Source organism: Zonotrichia albicollis, chromosome 3, assembly GCF_047830755.1.
Source record: "Zonotrichia albicollis isolate bZonAlb1 chromosome 3, bZonAlb1.hap1, whole genome shotgun sequence".
Taxonomy (NCBI): Eukaryota; Metazoa; Chordata; class Aves; order Passeriformes; family Passerellidae; genus Zonotrichia; species Zonotrichia albicollis.
In genome coordinates this window covers 86,424,590-86,440,029 of record NC_133821.1, presented here as the reverse complement: position 1 = coordinate 86,440,029, position 15,440 = coordinate 86,424,590, and the positions used below count along the sequence as shown (strand labels likewise).

The window sequence follows — 15,440 nt, the reverse complement described above, 5'->3', positions numbered from 1 at the left end:
CTGGGCATCACCTTGCTTTTCTACAACTCCTGAAAGCCCATCAACAGATAAAGCATGTCAAGGTGTTGACTAAGCTAGGAAAATAAATGAACATGTCTTAGACAAGATTGTAATTACCAGATTTCTATGCCTGATTATGTCCTTGAGTCTTGGTTTGAAGAAAAAACCTGAAAACCCAGGAAGCCATAACAAAGAGTTAACAGAACTGAACTGGGCTGCCCAACTGCAGGCTTGGTTCTCACAGCAGTCTCTAAGTGTTACACTCTTACCCCACAAAAATATAAGAATGAAGGTGGTTTAGGCTCCTTAAGGCAGCCTGTGCTGTGCTGGTGAAGGCAGATGAAGATTGTCATTCACTCAGCTGGAGAAAACACTGCTTAACAGCCTAATTTCTTGGGGAGACACAAGGTTTCTCATTTCTTGTCGGCATGAGGGAAGACACAGGGAAGGCACCGCACCACCTAAAGCTCCCATGGCTGTGCTCAGGTGCAAAACCCTGGCAGCACAGTAGAGGTGTCTCCCTTGATTTCTTAGTGGGTTTTGCCTGCAGACTGAGCATTACCCAGTCCTCAGACCAGTGGGCTAACCCAGGGGAAAGCACTGGGCACCAAGTCATTGACTTATAAAATCTGCTGTCAGGCTTATGTGTTCTGCATTTTCCCACTATTCCCATGTTGATATTCCTCAATATCACAACTCTGTGGCTTTAGTCTTCATCTACAACAGGGGTAGCAAAATGAATCCTTCATCACAATAGCCTTCTCTGCTGGAAAACAGTCATGACACGTTTCTAATCACAAAGCCCACAGAGATTTCTCCAGAAATGACAGTAAGACATCTACTATAGATATGCTTAGCAGGCAACTAAAAGACAAGACTTACATGAGCTGCAATTACAGCACAAACTGTTTAGGGGGGTCTCTGTACAGGTAGCAACAGAGATACATTTTTTTCTACTCCATGCTGTCTCACAAAGTGCTAGTAGAGTCAGAAAATATGTTCTTGCTCAAGTTAACTTTCACAGAAATTTCCTGTTGTATAATTCTTCTTAATCTAAAGTTAAAAAGCAGACACCTATTATTGTGTACTTACTTCTACGGGATCAAGATTCATGCTAAGCAGTAGCATTCATTAGAACAGGAAAAATGTAATATTGAATCCAAACTCTTTTCAAATCACTGTTCAGATGCAAAGAGGAAACCAAGAAATTTTTTATCTATTAAAAAAAACTAAAACAAAATGCACAAAGGAAAATCTGACAGAAGCCCCTAAGCATCACATTCTCTAGGAAGGAAAAATCCTTAACACTTTGCAGATAGAGTCCATGTACTATCATTATTACTATCACAAGTCTCTGCTAAAATTTTCTTCCTCAGCTAATCCTCAGTGAAGATACTGAGCTAAGCAGTCACTGATGTTACCTGTGAGTTGTTTGACCCACGTAGGGAAGGCAACTTGACATTGCAGAGCCACAACACTCCTGAAGGAATCCATTTAGAGCCTTCCTATAAACAGCCACTACAGGATCAAGGATGTTCATCCCATCTTACTCCAAAAAACCTCACATTCTATTACTGACATTAAGCTCTCCCAGTCCTTTGTTCATACAGAAGCTCAAAAAAAAAGCTTGAAGTGATTTACAATTAAGGAATTAAATTCACACTTGTTGCCATCTTCCTCCCCCACTCCAAAACAGATGCTTCCAACTGGAAAGCAACACAAGTTTCAGACATATTAGCTGAGCAGACTAGGTCAGATAAACACACAAAAGACCAAGAGTTTAATGTTGTAGAGGAACAGAGAAGAACAATACAATAACTTAACTTAGAAGTTAACACCCAATATGGGTTAACTGACCCTTTTCTCCATAGACTCTGATAATCTATTTTCCCAGTAGATACCACAGAAACAATTTTACTTGTGAATCTGGGCAGCACGCTGTGGTTGCTTACGCCACCTAACTGTGACTTCATAAAATGAAGTAGTTCTTGTTCCGTGTGTCAGAAGTTGGTGCATTCACCTGCAGGGAGAAGAGATGTACACATAAATGTGTCACCTTGCAGCAGCAGTACACTCAGTGTTCCAATAGTGAAATTTAAGACTGACACCAACCTGTCCTTATTGTTTTACTTCCTAAGAAGCACTGGTCCAGATGACACTTGCCCATGTGGATGTGCACTGTGGGCTGTAAGACATTTCAGCTTTTAGTTCTCTGGACAGCATAACCTAGGACTAGAAGTCTGCAACCTGGCATGATTAGTGAGAGCACATGCCAAATTGTTGAGCAAAAACACAGGAGAGAGTAGAGACATGTCTGTTTTCTTACCAAATCTGTGTTTCCCAGGATTGCATCTCCTTGGACAAAAGAGGTCTAAAGGCTGTTGCTTAGTATTGCAGATCACCACACTGCAGTGGAAGTACAACTACAAGACAAGAATATTTAGATTATTTAGGGAAGTCTTATTTGGAACCCAATGTGTACTGATCCCAAAGGATATGAAGGTTGTGTCAAGGTGGGGGGTGGCCTCTTCTCCCAGGCAACTAGCGACAGGACAAAGGGAAAATGGCCTCATATTGCACTAGGAGCAGTTCAGCTTGAGTATTAGGTAAAAGTTTTTCACTGAAAAAGTGACAAAGCAATGGAACAGCCTCCCAAGAGAAGTGGTGGAGTCACTATACCTGGAAGTGTTCAAAAATGAATTGATGTGGCACTTCATAATATTTATTTAGTAGTCATGATGGTCAAAGATTGGACTTGAGAATCTTGGAGTTCTGTTCCAACCTGAGTCTATAATTTTGTTTTGTGAACCGAACAAAAGTGGATGGCCTTTATTCACCCCTGGGAGGGTGTTATGCCTTCAAGGAGGTGTCCAGCAGCCCCAGGCAGCACTGGCCAGCTGAGCCCTTACACAGCACTGGCTGCATGCATCACCCTGGGCTCACCCGTCAGGACTGCCAACAGCTCATGACAGAACAGAGACATCTGACCTGCTCTTGTAACAGAGATGTGCCCTGGACAAAGGTGAACATCCTCACTTCAAATCTCTTGAGGTGCTGGGGAAATTTTACTCTGAGGCTGTAATTAACTTCATGGAAGACAGTTCTGTAGGAGTCTTTGTTGTTTTCACACCTGTTTGGGAAATACATGAGAGGAAATATATGTGATCTAAACCTTCAACTAGATCTTCAAACACAGCAAAGAGATGAAATACAGCAGAGCTTCCCTCTCCATTTTCCTTGGGCCGTAGGGGAATGAATAGGATCTCCCCAGTTCATGATCCCTGCCTTTGCCCACACTCAGGGTTGCTTCTTGCTCTTTATTTCCAGCCAGAACTGTTAGCTAGAAGCACTTCTGGCCACTCACATACCTGCTGGCCCCAGAAGGCACAGCCACTGTGCTGACACCAATACATGCCCCACAGATTAGCAGTAATTGCCTCCAAGGTGACCTCTGCCACTTGCACCTCTGCCTCTTCCCCTTTCCTGCCACCTGAGGTACAGCACCCTGTGCTGAGCAGTCAGCAAACAGAGGAGGGAAGCCTTCCTCACCCATTTTTAAGGATGTGCCACTGGGGGAGGCTGTCCTGGCTATGGGAATTGGTAACCCAACAGTCATCCAGGTTTAGGTCCAGTCTTGCATCTTTAGGCTGGAGCAGTTCAACTTCAAAATACAGAGCCTCCCTCAGGTATTTTACCACAGGATATTCTGATTCCTGGTAGGGCTCTGAATAGGATTTCTCTGCAAGAGAGTATTGATATTAGGAGCTTCCTTTTTGTGGAGGAAATATTCACAAACTTTCTGCTTCACTCTCTTTTCCACTACCATTTACTCTGGTACAGTAATAATAAAACCTGGGACAGCATACAAATGTCAAGAATTGGGGATAGAATGGCAAGAGAGCAAGATCAGCCATGAAAGGAAAAATCTCAAACATATTCCCCACCTCTGAGGATTCAGAAATGAAACACTCCTTCTGCAAAAAGCCATTAATATTGTTATTCAAAATTGTCTCAAAGGTAGTGAGAAGGGAAAATGAATTTAAAAAAAATCATAATGGCCATTCCAGTAATTGTGAGTGTTTGGTTCAGGCTTCAGTTAACTCTTTATGCTGGCGTAGGTACCACTTCAAAGCAGTATCTTTGACACAGATTACAACCATTGCAGGGAGTTGCTGAACCTGCTCAGCAACACTTCAGGAGCTCATAGGAGAGAGAAGCTGGCATCACATTCACTTCACAAAACTTACATCATGCCCAGACAAAGCAGGAAAACCATACATGTGTCAGTGATGCTAAGTCTGCTCCACTACTGATATTTGACCATTTACGTCAAATTTTGGAAGAGGAAAGTCCCGTCGGAGGCCTTAAAAATTTTCCTCTTCATCCTTTGATACATTTAAAAGTCATCTGAACGTGGTGCTGGGGAACATTTTCTACACTGCCCTGCTTGAGCAGAGTGGATGAGCAAGATTAATCTTAGGTCCTTTCGTCCTCAGCCATTCAGTGATTATATAGAGTCTAATCATAGATGTTACCTTTGAAAAGCTTCAATGAAAGGGCAAGACAGCCAGACCCTGGCTGTATACTGGGTGGTGGGTTCTTCTTAGATTCATATGGAACATCAGCAATCTGCTCAACTGCATACAAGCAGAGAAATTTCAGTCTGAAAGAAAGGGTTTAGCATTAGATTTTTTACAGCCAAAATAACATGTACAACCTTTTGTTAGAGAATGACACTTACTGGTATATGGGAATATCATCGCCAGGTCTGAAATAGACTACCTCATTTTCGTATGCCACAGTTGTGCTGTTGAACTGAAGGATGTACATCATTACAAACAGGACAGTCACATTAGAGTCTGATTTGTGTTTGGCACATTGTCTACATCCCTCTGCTTGACTGCCAGATTGCACTGAGCAGAGTATGCTTACAAATAGGCAGAAATTACCAGCCAAAAGCCCAATGCCCACTGAACTAAAGCTGACCATAGGTGACAGCTGTGCCATCAAGAAGAAAGTTTATTAGCTTGAATATGACAGAGCACCGTAGAAAAGAAGTGCATGGGTCCTGAGATAAAGAACAACTGAGCTTATTTACTGAATCAGTGAGTAGAATGAAGTGCAACAATGCAGAAACAAACTGCATTTAAGATTATCTGAATTTAGGCATGCTCTGGTTATTTGTTGTTTCGTTTGTTTTCTATTTATACAGTATTTGGTGGTACAAATAATACCCACTCTAGTCTTTGGCCATGTAGTCATTAGCAGTACCCAAAGAGCTTCTGCAAGGCATACAAATACATCTGACCAGCATAAACTCCCATTCAAGCCCACCATGAAACAATTCAGAGGTGTTACACTGAAGGCAAGCTTCAGAAAGCACCTCTGACCTTGAGAAAAAATTTTTACTCAGTAAGAAATTCTGCTCAACTGAATTTAGTAAGCTCAGAAAGGTATAGATTTACCACTGTGCTCATTTCAGCTGTGACTTCCATGCAGCTAGTGCTCACCTCTGAAATTCTGCCAGGTCTAGCAGTAACTCTACCCCAATGCAGAGTAAACTTCATGTGACCAAGTCCTTACCTTTCTACTTGTTCCACAAGTGTTGACATTGAACTTGAAGGTTGCAGTTCTCTCTGTCACTAGACTGGGCTTGCACTGTCTGTCCCTCAAGACAAGCAGAGCAGTATCCAGATCTTCACCTCCTACCAGTTTGATTGCAGTAATAATCACAGTGCCATTGGGCAGGCACTCTGAAAGAGAAATATACATTTTTACACAAATCAGGATTCAACCTCCTCTTGTAGCCTAACAACAAAGTTCTGAATGGACTTGCTGGCAAGTTCTTTTGGCAGCCCACAAGGAGCTCTCACTCTCTTCAAAAGGATTTTTGAAGAGAAGCCAAGATATTCCATACATTTTAATACTGATGAGTTGTTAAAACTCTTAGTATCTGGGGTTCTAACATCTTTAGAATGACTGTTTTATATGCTGATTCTCCCCACATTCCACCAAACCCCTCCCCACCTCATTCAACTCTCAAAACAACCACAAAATCCCTTTACATAGCTTCTTGATTCTGGAGGTGCGTGGGGAAGTAGACTTTCCCACTTCCTTCCCCCATTCCTGTACTAGGCAGGATAGCCACTCCAACGTTTAATTATACCTGCCTTGTGGCATATTAACTGGTAGGAAATCTGACAAGCAAACAAAATGCCACACAACTCTAAAACCTAGAAACATTTCAGACTGCATGGCTTAGTTTTGCAACTCAAATAGCATTAACAGCTAATCCCCAACATGCTATTACGTATTAGCTCTGAAGGTGAAAATAAGCAGGAAACTGAGAAATCTCTCCTCTGAGCCAAGGTGATGTCATCCTTCAAGGTTAAGTAGAATGAAGCCTTTATTGCAGAGGTATGAAAGCCCTAGAGATGACAATCACAGGTTAAACAAGAGAATACACACTGTTCAACTAAAGCATTCAAAAACTAAAGAGGGCAGGTTATCACAAGTCAAAGATATGGTGCTTGAGCAAAGTCAGATCCACAGGATGTATTTAAACAGGATGTTTTTAATCCAGAAGCTCACAGGTGAGCTTTTTCAGTTGTTTTGCAGAAGAATGCAATACAAACTCCACTGCATGTATAGTTGTCCTTAAAAATGCTCAGCCATACAGTAAATGCAGAACATGTTTCTTTTTTTCTTGCCCATTTCTGCCAACATTAACTAAGGGAAATTAAAGTTTTCTTACAAGGGCAGAAAATAAGCCTCCATTATACCTTAGGGGACTATTTCAAAGAGAAGTTTTATTTTGCTTTCAACAATATACTGTGTCTTGTTGATATCTCACAGCTAGAACATGCCTTTCAATTGCTACATGTTGGCAGCCTTACCTCATAGCTCACATGGGGAGAAAGGAAAGGGACAGAGATTGCCAGGTGAGTGCCATTGTCCCTCAGAATGTAATTGTACTTCTGTGCAGCCTCTTGGGTCAGGTGCCAGTCTGAGATGAAGGGTAGCCAGTTTTGGTCCACATTCCCATGAGTGATAATGAGATGGAGGTTCCTCCCATCACAAAACCCCGTGGCACTGGGCAGTACTGCAAAACAACCAAGAGTCAGCCAGCTGCCATCAGTTCAGTGCAGCTCCCTGGGCCTGGCAGCATCCCTGGCTGAAATCAGCCCAGCTCACAGCCAGAGCTCACAGCCAGGTTGGTGCAGTTTTGTCTAAGTTCCACAAAGTTTACCTGCATCTTTCACAGCTGACAGTGCAACTACTGGGACAACAAAGGTCTCACTTGATGGATAGGTGATGAATGTGAGTGTGATATTCAGGGTGTAGGCTCTCATGTCCTCTCCCATGTACTAGGAAAATCATATTTAGACATGAAAAATCACCAAGTGATATCATCATTTCCATACCATGGGATGCTGCAGTGCCTTCGTACACACCTCTTTTTTAACACTTGATGCATCAAGTGAGACTTGTAGTACATATGCTTTGCTTCCATTAGCATAGCTGGTCCTGTGTATTAGGTAGCCATGCTGAACAGCTTCAGGTGCAGCCACAATAACTCCTTCAATGGTTAAGTTCACAAGCTCTGCATCTGGGAGGAATGTTCCCACTGTAACATTCATTAGTCCTGCACTCAGATTTAAATCTGAAAAGGAAAAAACAGCATTTAAGCTCTTAACCTTAAGTACTAAAACCTTTGGTAAATTCAATGTTCAGCTACTTACTATTGGTTATAACAACTTCTGCTTGTTCAAATGGTGTTTCTATTTCCTTGATGATAGTATATTTTGTTAGTCCCCATTTGTTATCTTCCCACTGGTGTTCCAAGAGCAGGTTGATGGTGTATTTTACTCCAAGCTGTCCATTGCTCACAGAAGTCTAGAATTCAAATCACTACCCTTTAGTATGGCTTGATTTTGCATTAAAGTTATGTGGGAGCATCTCAAGGTCAGCTAAATCTACAGCCCCAACCAATTGCCCTTTTTGCTCAGGAATCCTGAACTCTTGTATCCCTGTTGAGATTATCTCAGAATACTCAGAAGACTTCCTTTAGAAAATTATCTCCCACTCCCCAAGATTCAAAACAGCAGCAGACTATTTCACAGTGAATAGGGTTGCTTATGCAACCTCACCAAAAGTTCAGTTGCTACATTTGCCCAGGACTCAGCTCACCCCAAGCAGCTAGATTTAGATGAGTAGTCCTAACCCATCCCAAGAGCACATGGTCTGCTGGACTAATGGGTTATTCTCATTCTCTTAAGTGGTTTGTATGATACAACAGAACCCATCAATGCTTTAGAATCCAGTTAGAACCGTCTCAGAGGAGTATGACATCAGGAATAGGTGAAAGCTCCATGCTAACCTGAGTAATTAATGAATCAATAGTTCTGTGTAGGGTTCTGTCTACCTGTGTTTGCAAGAAAAGAAATTCTTCATAAAGTGGTGATTACAAATACTATCTTTGGTCAGGGCTTCTGGAGTTTTTAACAAATCCTTTGTTCTCCGTCACTCCCATCTTGCATTTGAAAGGCACAAGATGAAGAATTATTCCTCATCAGAAAACAAACATACATCCCAGAATATTGCTTGCATATTGCTGGCACCTAATATAAGTAACCAACCTTGTAATAACCACCTTCTGCACCTATTGGAATCTTCATTGTAATTGTTGTTAATTCATTCAATAACACATATTTCCTGGAAGCCATTTCCTTGGCAGAGAGTCTGTTTAGATCCACGCCAGCTTCCACAAGCACATCCTTAAGGCTAGTCGTTCCAGCAGACAGTGGTGGAATATATTTCGGGACAGTCCAGGTGATAGTTTTGTTTGTGTAGTCCACACCATCTTAGGGACAAGAGATGAAAGCTGTCAGCTCACTGGTTGTGATTCTGTCCCTGTACATTTTGGCGTTGGAGCATGGTACCACACTCCTTACCTACAGGACATGCCACAGCAGTATCCACCATCAGGATCACCCACCGGTATTTGTAAAACGTACTTGATCTCAGCACAGAAAAGGTAATTCCCTGATCCTGTAAGGAAGGAATCTGGTTAGACCTGCACAGCCTGGCAGGTTGTTGGGTCAGAAGGAGTACACCAACCTCGACCAGCTGAACTTGGGCAGCAGTGTATGGCACTCGCAGCAGAACCCTGGAGTCTGAGGCGTTGAGTCCATAGCCTGCACTCCAAGCATTGCTCACGAGCAGAGCCCTTTTTTCTTCTGGCTGATGAAATACTATTTGCCATAGTGAAGCTTCTTCTGCCTTTGCCTACCCAGAGAAATGTATCAATAGTTTAAACATGATGTTCAAAGTAACAGGTTTATTGCATTGAATGATTTACTGCATTGAATTGCCCAGCAGTTTTGTTGCCTTACTTTGAACTTTACTAGTGGGATATCCCTCCAGCTTTCTCCACCTCATCCGTACAGAAAACTTTCCATATTAAGGGTAACAGAGAATAACCAATGGCACTACTAACTGCACTGCTGAAGACTCTGCACATACAAAAATCCAAGAAGAAAAAAGCCTCTTGCCTCTTCACAGTTTTATGGGCCATGGGATTTTAGGGTTTTTTTTGTTTTTGTTTTTTTTTTTTTTTTTTTTTTGTGCAAAAGACAAGCTAAAACCAAAAACAATCTCTTAGTTCTAGTTTATAGTTTTAGCTAAAACTAAAACCAAAACAATCTCTTGCCTGGGGAAGACTTGATTTCTTCCTTGGAGACATAGCCTACAACTGTACTTCTAATCTATAAAAATATGCTAAAACCACTTGATACAGAAGTTCTGTTATTGCTACTTAAGTACTTTTAGAAAGTATTGCATGTTAATGAAAAGAAAGATGGTTGTGCCAGAGGTAGCACTAGCTTTTGCTAGAAAGAAAACCTGTAGTTTTACTTCTGGAAATACAAGAGTCCAGTCTTCGGGTTCATCTTGAACAAAGTCTTTTATGGTCTGTGGAATCTCCCTCCTGACAGAAACCTGAGGGGAAAAAACATCTGTAAGGGGTTTGCTGATAGCACTTATTTCCTTGTCTTCAACACCCTACAAGCCTTTTTCAAGGCAAACCAGAATTTCCTAGACAGAGATGCCACCATGCCTGGTGATTTGCCTATAGTCTGCTTGGTTTTATTTTCTTTTTATTTTCCACCTATCTTCTACTTTCTATTTCCACTTAAGACCAGTGTTTGTTCTTGACTCCCATGTCCTCTTCCAAGAGGAGTCCATTTCCCCTTCTGCATTCCTCCCCAGCAGGGAAACTTCCTTCAGGAGGTACACATTCTCTGTTGTCTCAAATAAGATTTATTGGGGCAACATTCAGGGAGCTCAATCTACAAGCTTAACCTTTTTGATGTGATTTTACAGCTTTATTAGCTATTACTGCTAATATAACTTACACAATCAAAATATAAATATATCACTTAAGATGCATATTGTGCACTCACTAACAAGCCACTCATGATGAGGCAGTCTGAAGCTGACAAAATTCTAGGAATATGCATTGGAAACACATTCTAAGCATCTTGCAGTACCTACCTCTTTACTTCTATCACTTTCCGTAAGTACTTACCTCCATGTAGTTATTTTCACATTTTATCTCTCTGGAACTCCATGAACCATAGTGGCAACTTGCACTTTTCAGATGAGTTGTAGCATTGCTCATATCAGGAGTGTGAGATGCTTTGATTTGTACAGTTACTGTGAACACATCTTTCTGTGTGGGCAAATGGAACATTTGCCTGTTAGACTGCTTTTCCCTAGCTGGGCACCACCTATCCTAGTGACTATAAATTAAATTACAAAATACACCCACCAGTCTCTGCACAAAAGAGCAATGCCATACTGAAGCATTATCACTTTCAATTTCATTAACTGCACAAGATATATGCACATAGCTACACAGCAACATAAATATTTTGGGCAGCAGGTTTCTTCATTTTGCACAGCCCCAGAACTGAACAATAAGAAAACAAACAAACCCAAGAGATAGCGATTTTGTGTTTTATGACATAGTTGAAGTGAGCCAGCAACAAAAGTTTTAGTTTTTACTGTGAAGTGTCTCAAGACACTAAATATTGTTAGGGCAGAGTGCAACACAGCTGCCAGATGCAATTCCATATTGTAATCCACAAGAAAATAGTTGCCCTTTAAGGGCACATGTGATATACTTCATGTGTTCTTCTGTACATGGTACTCCAAATGGCAGTACCATGGAATATTCTCAGACCTCTGGATAAATTTGAAGAAAATTATATTATTCTCTGCTAACAGATACTCAACACATTATGACGCCTCAGTTAATGTCCATTAATAATTCAGTAATTTCTCACATAAAGTTAGTGTACAAGAGCACTGTAGTCAAAGTGTCTGTAACAGACTCACCTCTAAGTGAGAGTGGCAGCTCAGTGCAGAGGCACGGAGCTGAAGGCTCCTGCAGGTGGTGTGAGTTACTGTATAGCCACAGTGGGCTGCCATGGCCTCATCCAGCTCCCAGGCTGTGCCAGACTGATCTACAGGCAAATAGAGAGCAAAGAACTGTGTTAACTGTATTAACAGGTACAACTCCTGCTCTGCTAACTCCTTGAGAAACCTGCTGTGGTGTAAGGATTCAGCTCAACTTGCTGTGATACAGCCCAGCCGTATTCCCTGGGCTCAGAGGATTGCAAAGTGGGGAAAGAGCTGTGACTAAGTGTAAAGAAAAAGGGTGGTAAAATTACAGGCACACTGGGACAGGAAACACTTGCAGCTGAAGCACTGGAGATGGGAAAAAACCCAAACCACCAATTTGGTGACAGATAACAGCAACATCAGGACCCTGACATGTGGCTGGTGCGGCTCATATTTCTCTGATGCCTGCCCAGCAGTCTCTTGAGGAGACAATCCACCAGGATGATGAACACTAAAGATTCGCTTGGATGTTTTTAATATACAAACCATTTTTATGATTTTGAGCTTTTTAGTGTTTTGTGTTTTAATTGTTTTGTGTTTTTCTTTAAAAAATATCTCTTTATGGTTTAAGATATATGTATCCCAGCTACAGAGCGTTTTTGTGCGTGATGCCTGAACAAAGAGGACATTTTAAGTGGATTTTGACACATAGCCCACTTCTAGAAAAATGGATGGCATAGAGAGCTTTTTCACAGCCAAATTTACATTTATACATATAATCTTAAAGCAGATGTTTATATCCCAAAAGTATCATCACTGTTCCCTTCCAGGGCATTCTGTGATGCTTTTCACAGAAATGTACCACTTGCTTACTACTAAGTCCATAGCTAGAGGCCCCAGCTAATTTTTCTTAAAACTTCATTAAGTATACGACTCCACCAAGCTGAAGCCACTAGTACAAAAATAAATAATGTTGTGCCAGCTTCAGCTAGTGAATTTTCAGAACAGTATGTGTGCTGTTAACAAAAAACATTCTTATAACAAAGAAAACCCATGAGATCCAGCTTTAACATGCCTAGAAACTACCATGTGCATTTTAATTTGAGCCCAAAATCAAGTCTAAGGTATCAAAACACAAGTCAACAACATAGATTACTCAGAAATCAAGGTAGCAGTTTGGTTTACTTACAATGAGATCCAGCCTACTAAGCTCTATAACAGTAGAATAATCTAGCATTGTATCTAGGGAATTCTAGTATAGAAGCACCTCAGAGGATTTGAAACATTTTACCATATGTAGTTCTCTCACCAGGTTCTTCTACATCAACTTACCAACAACAAAAAGAGATAAGTATTTGTCTTCAAAGTATTCTGCACTCAGTGTTATCCTCAGGAAGTCCCCCAAGCACTCTGAACTCATGGGTCCTGTGTTGGATGCATTGAAAAGCTGGTAAGATAGGGATTCAAAATAAAATACAAACAAATCTGCTATTTCCCAGATTGCTTTGTAAAGTCAGTGCTGTGACAGTCATACATCTCTGGTCAGGAGAGGTAAGAGGTTGTGTTTATACTGGCAGTAATTCCAGGAGAAAAGCCAGCTCCAAAGTTAGTATCCTATTAGTAATGGCAATCGATGATTTGGCAATGCCACCTGCAACAGCTGGTCATGGAAATAGAATTTTGGAACACAGTCAAAAAGGTTCTACATTGGCTGCCCCAATCTGAACACCTTAGATGAATGAAAACAAAATGTCAAAGTCCCACACACTTGTGAAAAGTGAAAAAACACTCCCAACCTCTAAACCAAAAAAATCCCAACAAAACCCTACAAACCAACCACAAAATAACCAGAAACTTTCACCTGTACCCCTCTATTCAAAAGAGCCAAAAGTCAATTTGGGTGGAGAGCATCCTCATAAGCTGTGCCCTTCCATCAGCCTACCCTGGTCACTTGCCCAAGCATCAGGACCAGAAGCCAGCTGGCTCAAACTGGGAAAGGACCACCCAGGAACAGAGAAAATGGCTTGAGAAGCTCCAGTCCCAAGCTATCACCACAGCATAAACCAGGCCATGGCTCCCAAACCTCTTCCAGGCAGGAGGCAGGTACACACTGTCCTAAGTGCAGGACTAGAGAAGGCTTCTTGTTTGACATGCACGTCCAATAAACGGGGATTTGTAGCTTCAAACAGGAGTTTCTATGGCATCATGAGCTAACACCAGCTAGACCTTTTACAATACTGGTGCATTTTAAGAGCTGAGAGGATTCTTTTTCCTAGAGGGTTCAGCACTGTATGCTGAAGTGATGCCATTCCCACATCAGAGATGGTCACACTAAGGAGCAGCAGACAGATGCTGGTGAACATGACCCTATTCCACCCACACTCCAAGCGACCAACTGGATTCAGTGCAGAAGCTAGATAATTGCTCCAAGCTGGATAAAACCTTCTCCAGTATCTATTTACTTTGATCTTTGGGGATGGCCAATGCATTTTATACAGGACCCACAGTGAGTAGGGCAGACAGTCCTAGAAACAGTTCTCTGCATCTGCTGCTCCAGGACCAGCTCTGTTTTGTAAGGAAAAACTTTTGTCTAGGAAAACTGTTTCCTCTGAGATGAATCACTGCTATATTTATAATATTTTGTCCTGATTCTGGCTGAGATAGAGTTCATTTTCTTCCTAGTAGCTGGTACAGAGCTGTATTTTGGATTCAGTGCAAGAATTATGCTGATAACACACTGAAGTTTTGGTTGCTGTTGAGCATTGCTTAGCACCAAGCCAAAGACCTTTTAAATGGCTCATGCTCTGTCAGGGAGGAGCTGCACAAGAAGCCAGGAGGTAGCACTGCCAGGGCAACTGACCCAAACTAGCCAAATGTAAATTCTATAGAATAGACTGTCATGACCTGTATATAAACTGGGGGGAATTGGCTGGAGGCACCAATCACTGTTTGGGGACAGACTGGGCATCAGTTGTAATGAGTGACTATTGTGCATCACTAATTTTTCTTAGGTTTTATAACATTAAAAAATAAAATTATTATTATAATTAGTATTGTTATATTTTACTTGGTTGCAATTATTAAAATATTGTTCTCCATCACTGAGGCTTTTCCTGAGTCTCCTCCCCATTCTGCTGGGGCGGGAAGAGACGAGGAATGAGCAAACAGCTGCCTGGTACTTAGCTAGATTAAATTATGATAGAAGACCTTAGATACTGTATGGAGACTAACAACAACTACACTCAAGAGAATAAAAATAAATTCCTTATTAATTCATCAGTACTTGCTACCAGAGTGAGGAAAGGTAGAAACATTTGCTTAATATAGTGATACATGAAACTAAAGAATGCAGTTTCCAGCAAATCCCTGTATGTTTAAAGTTTCACAGAAAAACATGAGAGTAAGGCTACCACAAGAGCTTCAGACTCTTCTGAAACACACACATAAGTCTGGATAATACCTATGGAGAAGCCTGCAAACTGATATGAAATCAGTTTGTTGCAGCATTACCTGGTGTCTCTTGAGTCCATAGCCCAGAGAAAAATATCACTATTAGTAACAACCTGTAAGAGAATACAGGGATTAGCAGTAGTTTCAGCTGTGACAAGTTGATAACAAATTTCTTGCTCAGAAAATTCTCCTCAGAATATTAAATTAGCCTTAAGTTTAGGGCAATGGTTCTAGACTAGGCAATTGGAAAATTAGTTTTCCTTAGCCATCGCTAGAAAATTAGGGAAAACCAGAAAAGTGAATACATTTAATGTCTTAAGTAGGATCATTTATGTTTAGCAGCCATAGAGCTCTCACCTCTGCACCAAGCTCAGCTTCATTGTTCATGTGCTCAGCCTCTATGTGTGGAGCTTTTTCCTTTACAGCACCACACAAACAACAACAAAAAAAATCCTTTCTCAGCTTTGCCTAGAAATCAAAGCTTTTTGGGGTCTTTAGTCTTGGGTTAAATAGAAAGGCTGCCACACTTATCTTGATAAGACCCTTTTATCAGCTGTTCATCCTCCTAATTATGAACCTGTAAT

General features: G+C 41.2%; 1 protein-coding gene across 1 annotated transcript; it reads right to left on the bottom strand.

Annotated features, from left to right (window-relative positions):
• Window positions 1-2,000: 2,000 nt before the first annotated feature.
• Window positions 2,001-12,826, bottom strand: LOC102064015 (uncharacterized). The gene is made up of 19 exons (XM_005489755.1): window positions 12,739-12,826; window positions 11,401-11,528; window positions 10,589-10,732; window positions 9,916-9,999; window positions 9,121-9,288; window positions 8,955-9,051; window positions 8,640-8,863; window positions 7,743-7,896; window positions 7,455-7,663; window positions 7,250-7,367; window positions 6,897-7,102; window positions 6,311-6,428; window positions 5,584-5,753; window positions 4,742-4,815; window positions 4,536-4,663; window positions 3,550-3,739; window positions 2,989-3,130; window positions 2,327-2,423; window positions 2,001-2,020 (listed from the first exon to the last, which is right to left on the bottom strand). The coding sequence occupies exons 1-19, from the start codon at window positions 12,824-12,826 to the stop codon at window positions 2,001-2,003; spliced, it is 2,559 nt and encodes an 852-aa protein (XP_005489812.1).
• Window positions 12,827-15,440: the final 2,614 nt, after the last annotated feature.